The sequence below is a fragment of the Bombina bombina genome, chromosome 3, assembly GCF_027579735.1.
Source record: "Bombina bombina isolate aBomBom1 chromosome 3, aBomBom1.pri, whole genome shotgun sequence".
In the NCBI taxonomy this organism is placed as follows: Eukaryota; Metazoa; Chordata; class Amphibia; order Anura; family Bombinatoridae; genus Bombina; species Bombina bombina.
Genome location: NC_069501.1, coordinates 1,002,201,155 through 1,002,223,539, shown reverse-complemented (window position 1 = coordinate 1,002,223,539; position 22,385 = coordinate 1,002,201,155). Strand labels below are relative to the sequence as shown.

The 22,385-nt window shown below is 36.6% G+C and overlaps 1 protein-coding gene across 1 annotated transcript in view; it reads left to right on the top strand.

The window, feature by feature from the left end:
- The first annotated feature begins 7,749 nt into the window (after positions 1-7,749).
- The window catches only part of TAC3 (tachykinin precursor 3), a 73,300-nt gene continuing 58,664 nt past the window's right edge, over positions 7,750-22,385 (top strand). Inside the window, exon 1 of the mRNA XM_053705515.1 lies at positions 7,750-7,959. Coding sequence (XP_053561490.1) covers positions 7,750-7,959 — 210 coding nt within the window. The remainder of the gene's footprint in view (positions 7,960-22,385) is intronic.

Below are 22,385 nucleotides of genomic sequence, written 5' to 3'. Positions count from 1 at the left end.
GGGGGGAAGTGCCAAAGGCATCAGAGGTAGATTAGGTAGGGCTGACTTTGCAGTCATCGGGACATATGGGCCCAATAAGGCGAACCAAGGTGTGGGGATGGGCGTTCTTAATGGACCATTAGTGCAGCAAACACTGAGCACCTGCTATCTTTAATACAATTGAATTCCTGTTGTAACATAACATTAAAGACATATAACAGCATGATAACAATAAAAAGGGTTATTAGATCTAGGGCATCTTAAGAATAAGTTTTTAAATCTGGGCATTAGAGTGCTGGAGCCTTTGTTTATTTTCCCCTATCCTTCTCCCCTTGATCTTTTGAAAGAAGAGGTGACCACTAAGCTAGGAGGGGAGTTAAGTTGAGTAAGACTAAGGGTGATGAATTAAGCCAAAATACTGAGGTGATGAGACCCCTATATCTTCCTCACCAGCCCCCCCCCCCCCCCGACTTGAAGGACGGGCAGTCATTACGCTAAGTGGAGTGTTTAATCTTTGGGGCCAGACCTCTGGGAGAAGTCTACAAGATAAAATCAGAGGGGAACCAAGTAGACATACTCTAAAAGTATGCTAAAGGCCTTGAGGTCTAATGTTGTGGTCTCTTAGCTATGTGCCCATTTTAACCATTTAAGTCAACTCAAACAGTAACAGTAACATCACTTAAACATTCGTAACATAATATTTTTGGAGGGGGCACTGAAACCAGCATTCCCCTCCTCTTACTCTTGCAGGGGAAATGCCAGGGTCGAGTTATCTTCCAGGATGTCCCAAGGTTCCTATAATGAAACAGGATCATGTAGTTGAGGATAGAGAAAAACAAGAACAGCAAAAACAAATACAAACACTAAGTCCTCTGCAGTCGCATCTAGAGTCATAATTTGGAAGTCCATTGCTGTTAACTCTGGTACTGTGAGGCAATCCATTAACATAGATATTGAAGGACATCCATAGGGTCCTCCAGGTCTGAGAGGCCAGAGTCAATGACCCAAGTTCAAAACTAGGGGTGCTCCAGATCTGTAAGGATCAGGGAAAAAGAGATTTGAAGAGGCACTCCTCTGGCCTCATTCAGCTGTGTCAGCGGATGGCAGGATTGTAGAGGAGGAAGCTTGCAAAGAGTGACTGCTTTTATTCAGGTGCTGGTGCTCCGGAGTGGATCCCTGACCCTCCGGAGCCTGTAGAGTGTGGGTCTATGGAAGCATGCAGCAGTCAGTAGTGCTGCACCGGCATTTCCCCAGAGGTGTAAAAGAATGCTTCCAAAGGCAGTGTATGTTGTCAGGATTAGTTAATATCCTTGTTTGGACCCAAATATGACTCAAATTAAAAGGGTAATAAACTTTAATTTTAGAAAAGGGCCAGGAGCTCTAGATGTATGCCTCCACTCAGCACTGCGGTTGGCTCCGCCCCCTTATCTGACTTTTTTTATCAGGATTTATAAGGCTGTTTTATGAATGTCTTTTATTTTTTTGCCTAATGTTGTTTCTTCAGAGAACTTTAGCAAAGAGATTGTACTAATCCTAAGAATTCTTCTGAGAGATCTTTGAATTACTTGGATGCTGTTAGGGCATTAAAATATTATATTAATGCTACTAAGGATTTTAGACAAACTTCCAGTTTGTTCATTTTTCTGATCCTAGGAAGGATCAAAAGACTTCTTCTGTTTCTTTAGCCTCTTGGTTAAAACTTTTGATTCACAAAGCTTATTTGGAGGAAAGTCAGCCTCAGCTGCAGCAAATTACTGCTCATTCTACTAGGTCAGTGACTACTTCTTGGTCTTTCAAGAATGAGGCTTCATTTGATCAAATTTGCAAGGCAGCAAATTAGTCTTCTTTGCATACTTTTACTAAATACTACCATTTGATGTTTTTGCTTCTTCTTGTCACAGGTTTTTTTTCTGTTTGCTCTTCTTAAGCGCATAGATTTTTTTTTTTTATAGCTGTTCCTAACCTGATTCGCAAGTTGAGTCTCCCTTGCGTTATATCTCTTTTTCCATCTATATAGATAAGCAATTATTTCACCTCTTATGAATGCTTCCCAGAAGATCTCAGGTTTAGTTTCAGATGTCTTATTATTATGATGATATTCTTTCCATTTTTCTTTCAACCAGCTAATAAAATGTACATTATCTACCTCAAATGGGATTGTGGATTGAACTGTATTAGCAGAGAAATCCCTGCAATGGAAATATCCTTGATATCTGCATTCATGTCTAGTCCCTTTAAATTATCCATCACCATAAATAAATCAATTCAGGAAATGTTTTGATGGTTTTTTTTATTCACACGAGTGGTTAGGGTTTTGGAGACGCCAGATATCTTGCAAATTCAGGTCCAAGCAAAAGGTTCTAAAAATTTTATCAACTCTATTTCTATTTCTTTATTCCGAGAAGAAGAAACCCTATCCAGACAAGAACTAGGGGCTATATTAAAATTTCCTGCCACCACTAGCTTTTAACCACTAAAATTTAGTAAGGTACTTTTTAATCTTTCCCAAAATCCTTTATTGGATTTATTAGGTCCATATACATTACACAAGACAAAATTAAAACCCTGAGTGTTAAAAATTACATTTTTTCCGCGTGTACGTGAAATATTTACAGTAAATATATAGTTCAAAATCTTTATTAAATATGAATATTGCATATATATGTTTTATCATGTTTTCATCTTTTTTTTTATTTTTTATTAACCAACAGTGGGTACAATTATATAAATCACAAAACAATGCCCCATGCAGTGGACAATGTCATAGTGTACAGCGGATAAATAATTATACAGTAAACACAATCATGTAAATTACATAAATATATAGTCTATGCTATGCTATGATACAGTGCTTTTTATACTTTTAGATAGCTTCCATTTTTACTTTCAAACAATACAATGTGTACACCCTGTTGGTTTTTTTCTTCCCCTTTCTGTTTTTTTCTTTAAATTAAAATACCAAATTTAACACAAAAAAAACAAAGAAAAACACACCATCTCCGTTGGTGTGAATAACACACGGTATCAGCAGACGGTAACACACAGTTTTTTCTACTGCAACTGTCACATATACTAAAAATTTACATACTAAAAAACTATCAAAAAGTTATGAAAACAAAAGGAAGAAGCAAAAACCAACCTCCAAGGGAGGGATGGGATAGAGAAATAACTTAGCTCATCTGAAAGTGTACTCCTACAACTGTTTTAAATACAGCCAACTCTTTTTTTTTCCTGTTTCCTTCCTTTCCTTTTTTTTTTCTTGCCTCGTATTCTTACTCATACAGGTCATATCTTAATCTTACCTAATTAACCTAAAGGAGGCATATTCTCTACTCATAAACAAACCTTATATTATCCTCCCCCTTTTTCTTTTTCCTCCCCTTTCTTTCTCTTTCCTTTTTTCAATTTCGCAGGATCCTGTATTTAGTTCAGCTTTATACATTTACAACCTTTGTTTAGTTCCCCCTAGTCTAAAAAAATAGAGAAGACGATCTATCTTGGCAACATAGGGAGACTCAATCTCATACTACCAAGCTCGGGAAGCAACATATAAGCAAAAACAACACAAAACAAAACAGACAAACGAGGGGGGGGGGGGGGAAAGGCTATACTGAAATAATCCGATTTTTTAAAGGGATATATTATTTGTTTTTGAACCCTCTCTGGAAGTGTCAATAATATCTTTAGCCACTTCTGAAAAAAGAGAGCTACCCTCTTTTGCTGTGTTATATTTGTATTATATTGTTCCATGTTCATCTGTACCAATATTTTATTATTAAATTCTTTCATTGTTGGGCTAAATTTAGATTTCCAAGATCTCAGTATAACGTTTCGCCCAATTAATATGGATGTGTTAATTAATTCTACATTTACCCTATATTTAGCGTTCCTTGGATTTGGATATAGAAAAAATATATGTTGTGCCTCTAATTTACATTTTTTTTTTTCAGAAACCTATTCACCCAATAATTAACTCTATTCCAAAATGTTTGGATCTTAGGGCATGTCCAGAAACAATGACACAAATCAGCTTTAACAAAGTTACATCTGGAACAGCCCGGCTTATCCTGCTTAGACCATCTCGCTATAACTGTTGGTGTCATATATGCCTTGTAAAGAATACTTAAATCAGATTCTCTCCAACTAATAGAGTTAATGGCTTTATCTACTCTTTTAATACTTTGTGTAACTTCTACTACTGACATCTCTCTAAATTCTTTGCTCGAAGCAATACTTATTTTCTCTAAATTATCCTGTCCTGTTTTCTGCATCATTAAATTATACCATATTGATATTGAGTTCAGGCCAGCTTGATACATATTTATGCTAGAATCTATTACACCCAGAGACCAATCATTCCCATATTTTTCTTGTAAGTTAAAAAATAAATGCTGAATCTGTAAATACGCATAAAAATCTTTGGTGGATAGAGCAAATTACTGTGTTAATACATTAAAAGATTTAATTGTCTGTAGTTCTATGTCTTTAAGTTGAGTGACATAAGTTAAGCCCTTCTGTTCCCATTTCTTGAAAACATTTTGCTCCATTCCAGGTATAAAATCTGGATTCCCTTGGATAGTAAGATAGTGAGATATCCGATTATTAACATCTAAATCTTTATTATATTTAATCCAGGCCACCACCACATTGCATATTATTTTTAGTTTAACCACCTCTTTGGGTATATTCTTAAGATGTAAGTGGAGTAAACCTTTCCGCGAGAATGGATATATCAGATTTTGATCTAGTTGTGTATAGGGGACTAAATCTTTTTCTGTTAGCCAGTCACAAGCAATCTTAACCATGAATACCCTGTTATACAATTTAAGATTAGGAAAACTGAGCCCTCCATTTCCTTTTTTCTGCATTAATCTTTTCAAGGCCATACGTGCTTTCCCTCCTTTCCATAAAAATGTAACACAATTTGAATAGAATTGTTTAAGATCTAGCTCTTTTATAAATGTTGGTAAATTTTGACAGAGAAATAATATTTTAGGGAGAAGAATCTTAATCAGATGTATTTTAGCAGAAACACCAAGAGGTAGAACCCCCCATTTCTGTAAGTCTCTTGTGGACGATATCCAAACTTTTTTGTAATTCATCTCGTACCATTTAGAAGGATTCCTATTTATGATAATACCTAGATTTTTTATTTTCTCTTCTACCTCCTTAAATAATGTATAGGGTATACTATTTGCTTTTTATGTAGCCAGAGAATTTCAGATTTAGTAAGGTTGATCTTATAGCTGGAGAATTTGCTGTATTGTTGAATAATATCTATTAAGATAGGAATACTTTTTTGAGAGTTTTCTATAAATACTAATAAATCATCTGCATAAAGTGATAATACTACTTTCCTTCCTCCCAAAAAATACCTTTCAGATCCTTTCTTAGTATTATCGCCAGTGGTTCTATTGCGAGATTAAAAAGTAGAAGGGATAAGGGGCATCCCTGTCTTGTACCTTTAGAAATATTTATTTTAGGAGAATATTGCCTGTTTATTAATAGTCTTGAAGTTGGATCAGTATATATCATTCAAACAAATTCTTTGAAATGCCCTGTTAAGCCAAATTTTTCAATAGAAGTGAATAAATGATCCCATGTGAAGGAATCAAAAGCTTTTTCTGCATCAATTGTTATTATCGCAGCTTCTTTATTATCTCTTACTTTGTATTTATTAGCCCATATCTCTTCAATAATTGTGAGTACTCTGCGCATGTTTTTTGTTGGATTTCTCCCAGCCATAAATCCAGCTTGATCTGTATGTATAAGTGGATCCAAGATGTATTTAAGCCTGTTAGCCACTATTGCTGTTAATAGTTTGTAGTCATTATTCAATAAAGAAATCGGTCTATATGCATCTAGAGATTCTGGGTCTTTATCTTTCTTAAGTATAAGTGTTATTCTGGATGTGAAAAAGTATGGAGAGGACTTTCTATTTTTTATATAATATTCATTAAACAAGTCTTGCAAAACTGAAGATATATGCTCTTGCAGGATTTTGTAGAATTCTGCTGGCAGTTGGTCAGGGCCAGGGGCCTTATTTGAAGCCATATCTTGAATCCCTTCAATTATTTATTTCTGTGAAACTGGGGTATTTAAAAAATCTAGATTCTCCTTAGATAACTTTGGCACTTTTTAATTTTTTCCCAAAAGACTGCTTTTTCCTCCCCATTCACTCCCGTGCATGTATAAACTTTCTGAAAAAAAGTGTGAACTATTTGGATTATGTCCTCATTGGACACCAGTCTCTCTTCCTTCTTTTTAATCGCTGCTATATGATTTTTCTTTTTACGTGCTTTCACTATTTGTGCAAGCCATTTGGCAGTCTTTCCATTAAGTTTAGAAAAAGAAGCTTTAGTTTGAATTTCAGTTTGAGATTCTTTTTGGTAAAAATAGCTCTCTCTTACTTTTTTGGCTTCTTGGTATTTTTACCACGTTAATATATCAGAATTCTCAATATATTTCCTATAAGTATTTTTCATCTACTTAATGGCAAAGGGATATAATGCACTTACATATATGTCTATATATGTGTACATATATATTAATGTGTTTATATGTGTATATATATGTCTGTAAATATGTATATATATACATATAAATACATTTATATATATGTACACATAAATATATATATATATATATATATATATATATATATATATATATATATATATATATATATAGAGAGAGAGAGAGAGAGAGAGAGAGAGAGAGAGAGAGCAATAACAGTTATAGTGCACTCACTGTTCCAAGGATCATCTGCCAGGGTGCTGCGTGGAAAAATGTAGATTTACGTTCAACCCCAAGGAAGAAAACGCTTCACTCTCCGGTCTTTTCGTCAATATTTATTTATTATTCACAAAAGTTGTATTACAGCATTCCCAGACGTTTCGACACCTATTGGTGTCTTTTTCAATGGGTATTTGCCAAAATTGTTTTGTCCCAAAAGGCTCCTAACAAACTATTCCTAACCGCTTACCTATAAACCCCGTATGTGCTCACGTCACTTCCGGTGCCATGGAGGCCGCTCCCCCTTGCGCGTGTCACTGCTCCTTCTCTGCTGCGTGGCTAATTAACATAGCTCCACCTGCGTGTTGACATATATCAACACGTAGTACACCCAAATATGCGCATGTCAGGGGCCAGCAACTCCGATAGCATCGGACTGACGAATAAACGTGTATTATAAAAACTTATCTATCCGTCTATTTATTAAAAAAGTGCTATGAAAGCACAAGATAAGACCCTTAATATTTCCTATTTACACAGTGAACCTCATACCCAATTTATTTTGTCAACTATATATCCATTAACTTCATCTCAAGCTTGTTTGTACTAACATAACGACTGTTCTATAGTTGATTATAAAAAATGGTATTGGAAGTGGAGTTACTTGGTTGGTGGGAAACTTATCATAATAACATTCATCCCTAATGGAATAAGGTAGAAAAAACTTTTTGGTCCGAGGAATCACTGAAGAAATGGGTTGATACTCTGAATAACATTGACTCTACCATTCGTTTTAAGTACTCCTGTGATTGTAGAAGTATACCATTTTTGGATTTAAATATTACAATTTACAATGATGATGAGGGTTGTAAATTTTCAACCTCATTATACTCAAAGCCCACTGACAAAAACTCCTTGTTGCTGTCCACAAGTTACCATCCGGGACATCAAAAAAGAGGTGTTGTCTCCTCTCAGCTTACGCGAGTGGTCCGCAATAATACAATACCGGAGACAAGGAGAATCCAAGAGGAAGAAATGGTCAATAAATTGGAACAACGAGGCTATGGACGAAAATTGATCAAAAAGGTACACACTGAATTGGTGCAACAAGATCAAAAGTCATTACTTCTGCCTCAGGGTGTGAAGAAGAATGTGGAAGATGTGAGTGACAACATCAATTTTATAACAACGTTCAACCCCATATCTAAGATTCTATCAGAGTCGGTAAAGAAGAATTGGGAAATCGTGAGTTCTGACAAGACCTTACCCTTTACACGTACAAAAGCACCACGGATGGTATACAAAAGAGCACCCAATTTAAAGGATATTTTGGTCCACAACGACCCGGTTAAGTGTTACGAAAAGGGGACATGGTTGGGGGAGATAGAAATACCAAACTCCTCCAGGTGGAAACCTCCTGGATCTACCGACTGGATACAGTAGTACCAAAAGGACTAAATATACAACTGGATTTTAATGTTTTCCTTTAATGGGAAGTCTAGGATTGTTTGATCCAGGTCATTTCTATTATGAGGGACTGTATTACCCATTTGTATAGAGTGGATGGAATAAGGACATTTGTAAACCAAAGAAGCTCCATGATATAGTGTACTGTTGCGGACCAAAAAGTTTTTTCTACCTTATTCCATTAGGGATGAATGTTATTATGATAAGTTTCCCACCAACCAAGTAACTCCACTTCCAATACCATTTTTTATAATCAACTATAGAACAGTCGTTATGTTAGTACAAACAAGCTTGAGATGAAGTTAATGGATATATAGTTGACAAAATAAATTGGGTATGAGGTTCACTGTGTAAATAGGAAATATTAAGGGTCTTATCTTGTGCTTTCATAGCATTTTTTTAATAAATAGATGGGATAGATAAGTTTTTATAATACACGTTTATTCGTCAGTCCGATGCTATCGGAGTTGCTGGCCCCTGACATGCGCATATTTGGGTGTACTACGTGTTGATATATGTCAACACGCAGGTGGAGCTATGTTAATTAGCCACGCGGCAGAGAAGGAGCAGTGACACGCGCAAGGGGGAGCGGCCTCCATGGCACCGGAAGTGACGTGAGCACATACGGGGGTTTATAGGTAAGCGGTTAGGAATAGTTTGTTAGGAGCCTTTTGGGACAAAACAATTTTGGCAAATACCCATTGAAAAAGACACCAATAGGTGTCGAAACGTCTGGGAATGCTGTAATACAACTTTTGTGAATAATAAATAAATATTGACGAAAAGACCGGAGAGTGAAGTGTTTTCTTCCTTGGGGTTGAACGTAAATATATATATATATATATATACATACATATTTAGCAATGTATATGTATGTGTCTCAATGATAAAGCCATATGCCTGCCTTTTTTGTTTCTAACACCCGAGATCTCCAATCTTTGAGCCCTTATAACTTTTTTTGTGCAATATTTTTTTAAAAATAATTTTTATTAGACAGTGTAAGTGATATGAGTGTAACTGTACTTTGTGATGTATTTTTGAAGTGTTTTGTGCAACTTTAAGGTTTCACAAACCAGTTAACCACAGCTCTGAGATGGCCTAAATGGTGATTGCGCTAGCACAATAATGATTTTGCTCCACTTGTAATATAAGCGAAATAAAAATGGCTTGCAAAAGCACGATTGTGCTAGTGCAAGTCCATTTGCGCCTCACTTGTAATCTAGCCGATAGATAATTTTATTATTGCACTATTGCTAGCATATAACACAAGGAATAGACATAGTTATATGCCAGCAATAGGATAATAATAAAATGCATAATAACAATATACCTATTCCCAAATTGTGTCAGCGAGCATTTCCGTACTGGTGGACTTCCATTAGGAAAAAATAATAAAACAATTTTATATATATATATATATATATATATATATATATATATATATATATATATATATATACAGGTGGCCCTCGTTTTACAACGGTTCAATTTACACCATTTCAGAATAACAACCTTTTTTTCCAGTCATGTGACTGCTATTGAAAAGCATTGAGAAGCAGTGCATTTATTAAAATAGCCAGTAGTTGGAGCTGTCCGCTTGTGTTGCAGCAAAGCCAAGCAAGCTGAAATTAATCAGTTTAACCAGACCTGAGCTATCGAGCAGATTTCAAAGGAACAAGATCTTTCTGTCTATAAATCAGTCCAGATTGGAATGCATAGAAAGAACTGTTTGCAGAAAAATGCATGTGAAGTCTGTGTTGTGATTATTTTATTAGGTTTATAATGCTGTTTAGCAAATGTTTTTATTCATTTAACTTAGCTTAATTATATATTCTGTGTTGTGTGATTATTTTATTAAGTTTATAATGCTGTTTAGCATTTAAAGTCTTCATTTCAAAGCTTTAAAAATAATGTATTAGGTGTTACTTATGACAATTTTGAGAGGGGCCTGGAACCTATCTCCCTCACTTCCCATTGACTTACATTATAAACTGGGTTTCAATTTACAACGGTTTCGATTTACAACCATTCCTTCTGGAACCTAACCCCGGCGTAAACTGAGGGCTACCTGTATATATATATATATATATATATATATATATATATATATATATATATATATATATATATATATATATATATATAATAAAGTCCAATATGAATCCAGCACTCACCTATCTGCCACAACCACCGGAGTGCACTTTAAACACTCAAATACACTGTTCCAAAAGAAAAGGCACTCTCCGTTATTTAAAGATAGATAATTTTACTTAAGTTAACGTTTTCTGGGTTGCCTCAGTCCTCAGACTGAGGACGGGATTAACCCCGAAAACGTTAAGTAAAATGATCTATCTTTAAATAACGGAGAGTGCCTTTTCTTTTGGAACAGTATATATATATATATTTTTTTTTTGCTTAGAAGTCCTAGTGGAGAAGTTAGAAAGATCTTACTGAAGCAGACTGAGTATGTGTAAAATGTGTAAAGTGCTCTCAGGCAGTGCAGAGTTCCAAAAATGAACTGATATTGACAGTAATTTCTAACACTGTTTTTTTGTTTTTTTACTATAAGCTTTTTTATTATTATTTGAAACTAACCCCCTGCCACACCCTCTCCTGAAAAACAAAACAAAAATAAAACAACAAACTACTAGTAACCTTACAGCTCCACCTCACATTGGCATTTTATTTATTATTTTTTATTTATTTTTTTGCCCCCAAAAAATTGTAGAGCGCTGCCCCTATGGAGGAGCCTCCACTGTTTAATACCAAGATGTGTACCACTTACATATGCAAGGTGCCACTTACTACAATGATTGGTCATGATGCTAATGAAGCTAATGATTAGACTGTAAATGTAACATACTTACCAATCAGTGCCCATGTGCATGCACCTGGAGAGTACATACAGTGCCCAAAAATGCTTAAAAAGGCAAAAGCACGTTCTACACTATTGATATCTCTTTCAATCCGCCATCAAAAGTTTATTTTTTTCATAGAAAAAAGCGTTGAAATGTACAGTCATTATTTATTTTGCATTGTCTCCTATACCTATTTTCCCAATTCTGGTGTAGGGATTGGGCACCTAGAGTTCATTTTGCAGTCATGTGTATAGTACAATGATACCCAGGGTCTAATATGTATGCTCATAGCACTATCTATAATTGGCCACAGCAGAGGTTACCAGGAACACAAATTCCACCAGCCTTTCCATGGCTTTCTCTCTGGACTTCTCTGTAATATCAAAGCTCAGCAAATTTTTTAAAACATTTTGTTAGCAGAATATGATAGAAAGTACCACACATGCAAACAGCTCTTAAGCAGTGCAAATCAATAAATACATGTTTATTAGGCACCTTTTAGAAAGATAAATAATAAAATCCAATGCAAATGTAAACCAGGTATCCTCTCTGCAATAATAATATCTACTCAGCCTATGATCTATTTTATTGCACTGTTATAATTATTTACTCCCCACCCCTCCCCCATTTGTGTACTTTATCATCTGTTACCACCTTAGTTATCCGAATATTTTCTGCACAAATGTTTTGCAGGTCTTGGAATGTACCTTGTTCATTTGTTTGCCATACCCTTATAGCCAATCTTAAAGGCAGAGTATACACCAATTTTCATAAAACTGCATGCAAACAAATGTTTTGCAGGTCTTGGAATGTATGTTGTTCATTTGTTTGTCATACCCTTATAGCCAATCTTAAAGGGACAGTATACACACATTTTCATATAACTGCATGTAATAGACACTACTATAGAGAAGAATATGTACAGATGCTGATCTAAATATCCAGTATAAAAGCTTTGCAAAAACTTTCTTAGAAGCTACCAGCTCATCACTGTTGATGAGGTTAGGCTGGGACACCCAGTGAAAGGGATTGGGAAAAGAAGGAACTGCAGACACTCCCCCTCCCCATTTCCTGCATGTTAAAAGACCCATAACACAAACAGGAGGAGCAGGAATCTGTAGACATAAGTATACATCTAAAACGTTGGGGCTTGGTTAGGAGTATATCAATCAGCACAATGTTATTAAAAAATAAGCAAAAATATACATTGTTACAAAATCTCTCCCAGATGGGCTATAGAAATGGATCATCTACAAAGCAGTTATGCAAAGAAAAATCTAGTGTACAATGTCCCTTTAATGTATTTATTCCCATTTCCTTGCCCCAGAAAACTGCCGTCCTGATATTTTCTTAAAAACCATACAGCAAGCCTCTCCATCCTTCCACTTCTCTCTCCCTCTATCTAAAACTCTTTAAAGCATCTGTGTCTAATAATCTCTGCTCTTTCTATAACTTCCTCTTAACTTCCTTCTTTTCCTCCTTTTAAACATCATCTCTGGTGTTTACCCATTTTCTAACCCTCCTTATTTTCTTCTCTTTGTCACCTCCCTTCCCATATAACATCCTCTGTTTCATGTATCACTGACTCTATACACCCTCCCCACTAGCTGACTAATCCATTTGCCTCAATCTTTCTGTCATTCTACTTTTTTTGCATTGTATCTCCATATTAGCTTTTCTGAGTTCCTTAAAGGGACACTGAACCCAAATTTTTTCTTTTGTGATTCAGATAGAGCATGACATTTAGGCAACTTTCTAATTTACTCCTATTATCAAATGTTCTTCATTCTCTTGCATTGTACTGGCTATTTTAATTAGTGCACGTGACTGAAAAAAAAGGTTGTTATTCTGAAACGGCGCAAATTGAACCGGCGTAAACCGAGGGCCACCTGTAATCACTCTTCAAGCTGAATAGAAGGGTCTAGTGTGGTTAAGAATAGAATCCAGTAAGACTAAAATTCTAAAATAATACATTTAATAAAATTATTTAAAATCCAAGATGATCAATGCAGAATTCATAAAATGCAAAAGTTCATGTGGGGTAGTAATATCCCTAGAAAAATCCCAGCGGATGTTAGTAAATAAACCATACTAATCGGCATAATATAGAGAACTAAGTATGATACAAGATATGATTTCATATTTTAATAAATGTGTGCAGTATTGTGTAAAACTTACCTTTTGTTAATCTTCAACTAAATTGTGTATACTTAGCTATGACAAACGTGATCAATACTTGCAACATAATGTACAATACTGGAAAATCATTATAACTCAATTATCTTGTACAAATAACTAGGTCTGATAGGTCTCCAAATCATTCCTTTTGTTAAAACCGCAACCAAGTGCCAATCAAATTGAAGATGGCATGGGTTGGACTTGGATTGAACAAGGGGCGGGGTTTAGGTGATATACACACGCAGACTCCGGACGCGTCACCTTTTGAAAAAGCCGGAATCTAAAACGGCGAAACATGTTAAGGGAGGGCTGTTGATCTTTATAACTCCTTACTTATTTTAAAGTTGCAAATAGATTTGACACTTACAATGAATTAATATAACTGCAATAATTGTACATTTGGTAGAGTAAATTTAACACTATTGCCAAGACTAACTATTAAGAACGCCATAAGCAACTATTTAGAAGCTGAAAGTAGTATAACTAAGAGAGGATACAAGTTACAGCACAGCGGTTACAAGGCGGCAATATTCAAACGTGAAACGCTGATGAATAACTGATAGAAATATCTGTAATAATTTACTAGTTGATAAATCGTAGTGTGCGTGTTTTAAACCACTTGGATAATAAATAAATTTACAAGCTAATAGAAAATCTTAAGTATTCTCAAATGAGATTAGCACTGAATGCTTATAACAAACAGATAAAAAATATCAGTGACCACATAACATTCGATTATTTGCGTGGGTTATGTTGGAAACATCCATGATTAAAACTTATTTAAAGTGTATTAGATCATTTTAAGAATTTCTCAAATCACGATAATTATAAACACTAGTATTGCTCTATAAGGTGTTGTTAGATTATTTACAAGAAAGATACATTACTGCAACAAACAACCCTTATAGTAACACACTCGGTCTAAGTGCTAATATAGGCCAACAAGTATGGGTATCCTAAAAAACATGAGAGTAATTTATGCTCAGACTGATATTGTGATATATTTGTAACCACTCATAGAATTACTTCCAAATCAACAAAGAGATATTCAATCTATCTATTTAGTGCAAACTTATATATATATATATATATATATATATATATATATATATATATATACACATCCACAGTGTTCTAAAGAATAAGAGAAAACCAATAATTTAAAGGGGAATTGTCGAATTTCCAATTATACCATCCTGATACAAAAAACTTACGGCTAGATTTAGAGTTTGGCGTTAGCCGTGAAAACCAGCGTTAGAGGCTCCTAACGCTGGTTTTAGGCTACCGCCGGTATTTGGAGTCAGTGATTAAAGGGTCTAACGCTCACTTTTCAGCCGCGACTTTTCCATACCGCAGATCCCCTTACGTCAATTGCGTATCCTATCTTTTCAATGGGATCTTTCTAACGCTGGTATTTAGAGTCGTTTCTGAAGTGAGCGTTAGAGCTCTAACGACAAAACTCCAGCCGCCTGAAAAAAGCAGGAGTTAAGAGCTTTCTGGGCTAACGCCGGTTCATAAAGCTCTTAACTACTGTGCTCTAAAGTACACTAACACCCATAAACTACCTATGTACCCCTAAACCGAGGTCCCCCCACATCGCCGCCACTCGATTAAAATTTTGTAACCCCTAATCTGCCGACCGCCACCTATGTTATACTTATGTACCCCTAATCTGCTGCCCCTAACACAGCTGACCCCTGTATTATATTTATTAACCCCTAACCTGCCCCCCACAACGTCGCTGCCAGCTACTTACAATAATTAACCCCTAATCTGCCGACCGCAAAGCGCCGCCACCTACGTTATCCTTATGTACCCCTAATCTGCTGCCCCTAACACCGCCGACCCCTATATTATATTTATTAACCCCTAATCTGCCCCCCTCAACGTCGCCTCCACCTGCCTATTGGCTGATCCAATCAGCCAATCAGATTGAGCTCGCATTCTATTGGCTGATCGGAACAGCCAATAGAATGCGAGCTCAATCTGATTGGCTGATTGGATCAGCCAATCGGATTGAACTTGATTCTGATTGGCTGATTCCATCAGCCAATCAGAATATTCCTACCTTAATTCCGATTGGCTGATAGAATCCTATCAGCCAATCGGAATTCAAGGGACGCCATCTTGGATGACGTCCCTTAAAGGAACCGTCATTCGTCGGGAGACAACGGAAAAAGAGGATGGATCCGCATCGCCTGCTTCAAGATGGACCCGCTCCGCACCGGATGCAAGAAGATCGAAGATGCCGCTTGGAGAAGATGTTTGCCGGTCCGGATGTCCTCTTCTTGCCGGATAGGAGGAAGACTTTGGAGCCTCTTCTGGACCTCTTCAGCCACCGGATGATGGATCGCCAACCCCCGCTTGGGTTGGATGAAGATTTTGGAGCCAGGACGGATCGGTGATACCTGGATGGTGAAGACAAGGTAGGAAGATCTTCAGGGGCTTAGTGTTAGGTTTATTTAAGGGGGGTTTGGGTTAGATTAGGGGTATGTGGGTGGTGGGTTGTAATGTTGGGGGGGGGGGGTATTGTATGTTTTTTTTTTACAGGCAAAAGAGCTGATTTTCTTGGGGCATGACCCGCAAAGGGCCCTGTTCAGGGCTGGTAAGGTAAAAGAGCTTTTACATTTATTAATTTAGAATAGGGTAGGGAATTTTTTATTTTGGGGGTCTTTGTTATTTTATTAGGGGGCTTAGAGTAGGTGTAATTAGTTTAAAATTGTTGTAATATTTTTCTTATGTTTGTAAATATTTTTTTATTTTTTGTAGCTTAGTTCTTTTTTATTTTTTGTACTTTAGTTAGTTTATGTAATTGTAGTTATTTGTAGCAATTGTATTTAATTTATTTATTGATAGTGTAGTGTTAGGTTAATTGTAGGTAATTGTAGGTAGTTTATTTAATAATTTATTGATAGGGTAGTGTTAGGTTTAATTATAACTTAGGTTAGGACTTATTTTACAGGTAATTTTGTTATTATTTTAACTAGGTAACTATTAAATAGTTCTTAACTATTTAATAGCTATTGTACCTGGTTAAAATAATTACAAAGTTGCCTGTAAAATAAATATTAATCATAAAATAGCTATAATATAATTATAATTTATATTGTAGCTATATTAGGATTTATTTTACAGGTAAGTATTTAGCTTTAAATAGGAATAAGTTATTTAATAAGAGTTAATTAATTTTGTTAGATTTAAATTATATTTAACTTAGGGGGGTGTTAGTGTTAGGGTTAGACTTAGCTTTAGGGGTTAATCCATTTATTATAGTAGCGGTGAGGTCCAGTCGGCAGATTAGGGGTTAATAATTGAAGTTAGGTGTCGGCGATGTTAGGGAGGGCAGATTAGGGGTTAATACTATTTATGATAGGGTTAGTGAGGCGGATTAGGGGTTAATAACTTTATTATAGTAGCGCTCAGGTCCGCTCGGCAGATTAGGGGTTAATAAGTGCAGGCAGGTGGCGGCGACGTTGAGGGGGGCAGATTAGGGGTTAATAAATATAATATAGGGGTCGGCGGTGTTAGGGGCAGCAGATTAGGGGTACATAAGGATAACGTAGGTGGCGGCGCTTTGCGGTCGGCAGATTAGGGGTTAATTATTGTAAGTAGCTGGCGGCGACGTTGTGGGGGGCAGGTTAGGGGTAAATAAATATAATACAGGGGTCGGCGGTGTTAGGGGCAGCAGATTAGGGGTACATACGTATAACGTAGGTGGCGGCGGTGTGCGGTCGGCAGATTAGGGGTTAATAAGTGTAGGCAGGTGTCGGCGACGTTGTTGGGGGCAGGTTAGGGGTTAATAAATATAATATAGGGGTCGGCGATGTTAGGGCAGCAGATTAGGGGTACATAGGGATAATGTAAGTTGCGGCGGTGTACGGAGCAGAAGATTAGGGGTTAATAATATAATGCAGGGGTCAGCGATAGCGGGGGCGGCAGATTAGGGGTTAATACGTGTAAGGGTAGGGGTGTTTAGACTCGGGGTACATGTTAGGGTGTTAGGTGCAGACATAGGAAGTGTTTCCCCATAGGAAACAATGGGGCTGCGTTAGGAGCTGAACGCTGCTTTTTTGCAGGTGTTAGGTTTTTTTTCAGCTGAAACAGCCCCATTGTTTCCTATGGGAGAATCGTGCACGAGCACGTTTTTGAGGCTGGCCGCGTCCGTAAGCAACTCTGGTATCGAGAGTTGCATTTGCGGTAAAAATGCTCTACGCTCCTTTTTTGGAGCCTAACGCAGCATTTGTTTGAACTCTCGATACCAGAGTTAATTTTATGGTGCGGCCAGAAAAAAGCCCGCGGAGCGTTAACAGCCCTTCTACCGCCAAACTCCAAATCTAGGCCTTAATAAATTCAATATGGTGGGACTAGTTGATATACAGGTGAAACTCGAAAAATTTGAATATCGTGCAAAAGTTCATTTATTTCACTAATGCAACTTAAAAGGTGAAACTAATATATGAGATAGACTCATTACATGCAGATCAAGATAGTTCAAGCCATGATTTGTCATAATTGTGATGATTATCACTTACAGCTCATGAAAACCCCAAATCCACAATCTAAGAAAATTAGAATATTGTGAAAAGGTGCAATATTCTAGGCTCAAAGTGTCCCACTCTAATCAGCTAATTAAGCCATAACACCTGCAAAGGGTTCATGAGCCTTTAAATGGTCTCTCAGTCTGGTCCAGTAGGAATCACAATCATGGGAAAGACTGCTGACCTGACAGTTGTGCAGAAAACCATCATTGACACCCTCCATAAGGAGGGAAAGCCTCAAAAGGTAATTGCAAAAAAAGTTGGATGTTCCCAAAGTGCTGTATCAAAGCACATTAATAGAAAGTTATGTAAAAGAGAAAAGTGTGGAATAAAAAGGTGCACAAGCAGCAGGGATGACCGCGGCCTAGAGAGGATTGTCAGGAAAAGGCCATTCAAAAGTTTTGGGGACTTTCACAAGGAGTGGACTGAGGCTGGAGTCAGTGCATTAAGAGCCACCACACACAGACGGATCCTAGACATGGGCTTTAAATGTCGTATTCCTCTTGTCAAGCCACTCCTGAACAACAAACGTCAGAAGCGTCTTACCTGGGCTAAAGAAAAACAGACCTGGTCTGTTGCTCAATGGTCCAAAGTCCTCTTTTATGATGAGAGCAAATTTTGCATCTCATTTGGAAACCAAGGACCCAGAGTATGGAGGAAGAATGGAGAGGTCTGTGTTGATTTGGGGAGCCATGTCATCTGCTGGTGTTGGTCCACTGTGCTTCATTAAGTCCAGGGTCAACACAGCCGTCTACCAGGAGATTTTGGAACACTTCATGCTTCCTTCTGCAGACGAGCTCTATGGGGATGCTGAATTCATTTTTCAGCAGGACTTGGCATCTGCCCACACTGCCAAAAGTACCAAAACCTGGTTCAGTGACTGTGGGATTACTGTGCTTGATTGGCCAGCAAACTCGCCTGACCTGAACCCCATAGAGAATCTATGGGGCATTGCCAAGAGAAAGATGAGAGACATCAGACCGAATGCAGAAGAGCTGAAGGCCGCTATTGAAGCATCCTGGTCTTCCATAACACCTCAGCAGTGCCACAGGCTGATAGCTTCCATGCCACGCTGCATTGAGGCAGTAATTGCTGCAAAAGGGGCCCAAACCAAGTACTGAGTATATACAGTATGCATGCTTATACTTTTCAGAGGTCCAATATTGTTCTATGTACAATCCTTGTTTTATTGATTGCATGTAATATTCTAATTTTCTGAGATTGTGGATTTGGGGTTTTTATGAGCTGTAAGCCATAATCATCACAATTATGACAAATCACAGCTTGAACTATCTTGATTTGCATGTAATGAGTCTATCTCATATATTAGTTTCACCTTTTAAGTTGCATTAGTGAAATAAATTAACTTTTGCACGATATTCTAATTTTTTGAGTTTAACCTGTATGTGTATATATATATATATATATATATATATATATCCCCCTACTGTTCAAAAACAAGATATCTTCACTTAATTAATGGGATAGTAAGCACTGTGACTAAATTTGATTCTTACAAATTTCTAACCTCAATTTTCTAAGTGTGTGCTATTGCACTACCCAACATATTGCGACTTGATATTTTTTTGATTAACTTATTGTATCCTTTTAAAAAAGTAAGATTGTGAATCACAGAGGAACTGAATAGAATTGGTCTTTACACTATAAGGTAATAAAAGTTATTTATAGACATTACATATCAGTTGAGTTCAATACAAAATACACCCATCCAGTGTACACTGGTTAATACAACTAAATTTAATCACCACTATATAGTCTTGGAGCAACTTAGACTTTGACCCCCTCAATGCCAAATTGTACTATTTACATATGTCTGCATTCTATTTGTGTTTTTAGCGTCACATTTTTTTACTTTCAATATTTCTTAATAAAAGTTAAATTTAAAAAAAAAACATTACCTAACCATCACCCCCCAAAAATATGATGTTCTAAAATTTACCAGTGGAGAGAGAAGTGCTACTTAGATGCATCTTTTTTGGTCAATTTTTCTTTTTTGACTTTAACTTTTCTAAAGTTTGTAAATGCATTAGCACTCCAGCCGCAAAGGTTTATTAATACAAGTAACCAGATAAGGCATCCCCCTACCACTCGTGTAGTGCTGTTGCAGCCCTATTTTTCATTTATCATCAACTGGAATTGGATCCAACAAGCAGATATATAATGACATTCTCAACACCCACAAGATTGTGGAGATACAAGCACCTAAGTTTTGGTGTTTATTCTGCTGCTGAAGTATTTTGAAATGCAATACAGCAAACATTATCTGGAATTCCAGGAGTTAAGAACTTCAGCGATGATATTATTGTGTTTGGAGCTACTCAAGAGGACCATAATAAAAGTCTCACTGCAGTTTTGAGCAACTTCACGAGAAAGGACTTACCTTAAATTGTAGTAAGTTTGAATTTAACAAAACTAAACTATAATTTTATGGATTTGTTTTTTCAGGTGAAGGTATATTAGCAGATCCAAAGAAAGTGGAAGCAATTCAGAATGCAAATCCTCCTTTAAACTCCAGTGAAGTCAGAAGTTTGCTAGGGATGGTTACTGTTATCGATTTATCCCTTTTTTCTACTATTGCCACACCTTTAAAAGAGTTAAAGGGACAGTCAAGTAAAAAAAAAACTTTCATGATTTAAATAGGGCATGTAATTTTAAACAACTTTCCAATTTACTTTTATTACCAATTTTGCTTTGTTCTCTTGGTATTCTTAGTTGAAAGCTAAATCTAGGAGGTATATATGCTAATTTCTTAGACCTTTAAGGCCACCTCTAATCTGAATGCATGTTGACAGTGTTTCACCACTAGAGGGCATTAGTTCATGTGTTTCATATAGATAACATTGAGCTCAGGCACGTGAAGCTCCTAAGAGCAAGCACTGATTGGCTAAAAATGCAAGTCTGTCAAAAGAACTGAAATAAGGGGGCAGTTTGCAGAGCCATAGATACAAGGTTATCACAGAGGTAGAAAGTATATTATTATAACTGTGTTGGTTATGCAAAATTGGGGAATGGTTAATAATTAATAAATGGATTATCTACCTTTTTAAACAACAAAAATTCTGGTGTTTACTGTCCCTTTAACAAAGAAAAGTGTGCCATGGTGTTGGACTGAAACTGAACAACACGCTTTTCAACAATTGAAACAGAGTTTGACCAGTGACAAGACAATGTCCTATTTTAACCTTTAACGACAAACTATTCTTTTAGTAGATGCTAGCCCTGTTGGTTTAGGTGCTGTTCTGGCGCAGAGAGACAAAGGCAAGCATTATATCATTGCTTATGGTAGCCGTTCTTTAAATGGTGTGGAAAAACAGTCTTCCCAAACCGAACGTGAAGCTCTGGCAATAGTTTGGAGTTGTGAATACTTTCATTTATATTTATATGGTTATCCATTCACACTGATCACAGATCAAAAGGCTTTACAGTTGATCTGGAATAATCAAAAATCCAAATTGCACGCTAGAATAGAAAGATGGGGTTTAAGGCTACAACCATACAATTTTACTGTGGTCTATAAATCTGGAAAAGAGAACCCAGAAGACTATATGTCTCGACATCCTATATCAACAGATTCATTCACAAGTTCTCCAAGTTCCATGGATGCAGAAGAATATATCAATTTTGTTACTAATCATGCCATACCTAAAGCATTGAGTGTAGAAGAAATACAACAAGCAACATTAGCTGATCCTATACTGTAAAAACTTGCTGTATTAGTTTGTAATGGAACATGGTACACAGCTGACTCTGACAAAATACATGGAAAAGAGTTGAATTCATTTGCAAGATTTGGCAAAGAACTCTCACAGCTAGATTACAAGTTTTGTGTTGCGGCTTTAAACGCTGAAAATATGGCATTTTCAGCGTTAAAACAGCACCGCAGCTATTACAAGTGTTGTCGGTATAGCTGTACCTTTTAGCCTGTCCTGCAACGTCAGTCCCGCACACATAAAAATTACATTTTTTCATGGGATTTCCATAGCGCCGGTATTACGAGTTTTATGGTATGGCCAAAAAGTGAGCGTTACAGCCTAAAACGACAAGATCCGTAACGCCAGCTAAAGTCAGTAGTTATGAGTGTTACGCTACAAAGCTGTAGCATAAAACTCATAACTAAAGTGTTAAAAAGTACACTAACACCCATAAACTACCTATTAACCCCTAAACCGAGGCCCTCCAGCATAGCAAACACTATAATACATTTATTAACCCCTAATCTGCCGCTCCTGACATCGCTGCCACTAAAAAAATGTATTAACCCATATTCCGCCGCTCCCCGACATTGTCGCCACTATAATAAACTTATTACCCCCTAAACCGCTGCCCTCCCGCATCGCAAACACTATTTAAATATTATTAACCCCTAATCTGCCGTCCGCCCCCACAATGAAATATACTAAAATAAACTATTAACCCCTAAACCGAAAGCCCCCCACAATAAAATAAACTAATTTAAACTAGTAACTCCTAAACCTAACAACCCCCTTACTTTAAAATTACAATTTTCCTATCTTAAATTAAATTAAAATTTACCCTAAAAAAAATCATTTTAAACTAAAATTAAACTAACTACCAGTTAAATAAAACTAAACTACCAATAAAAAATCCT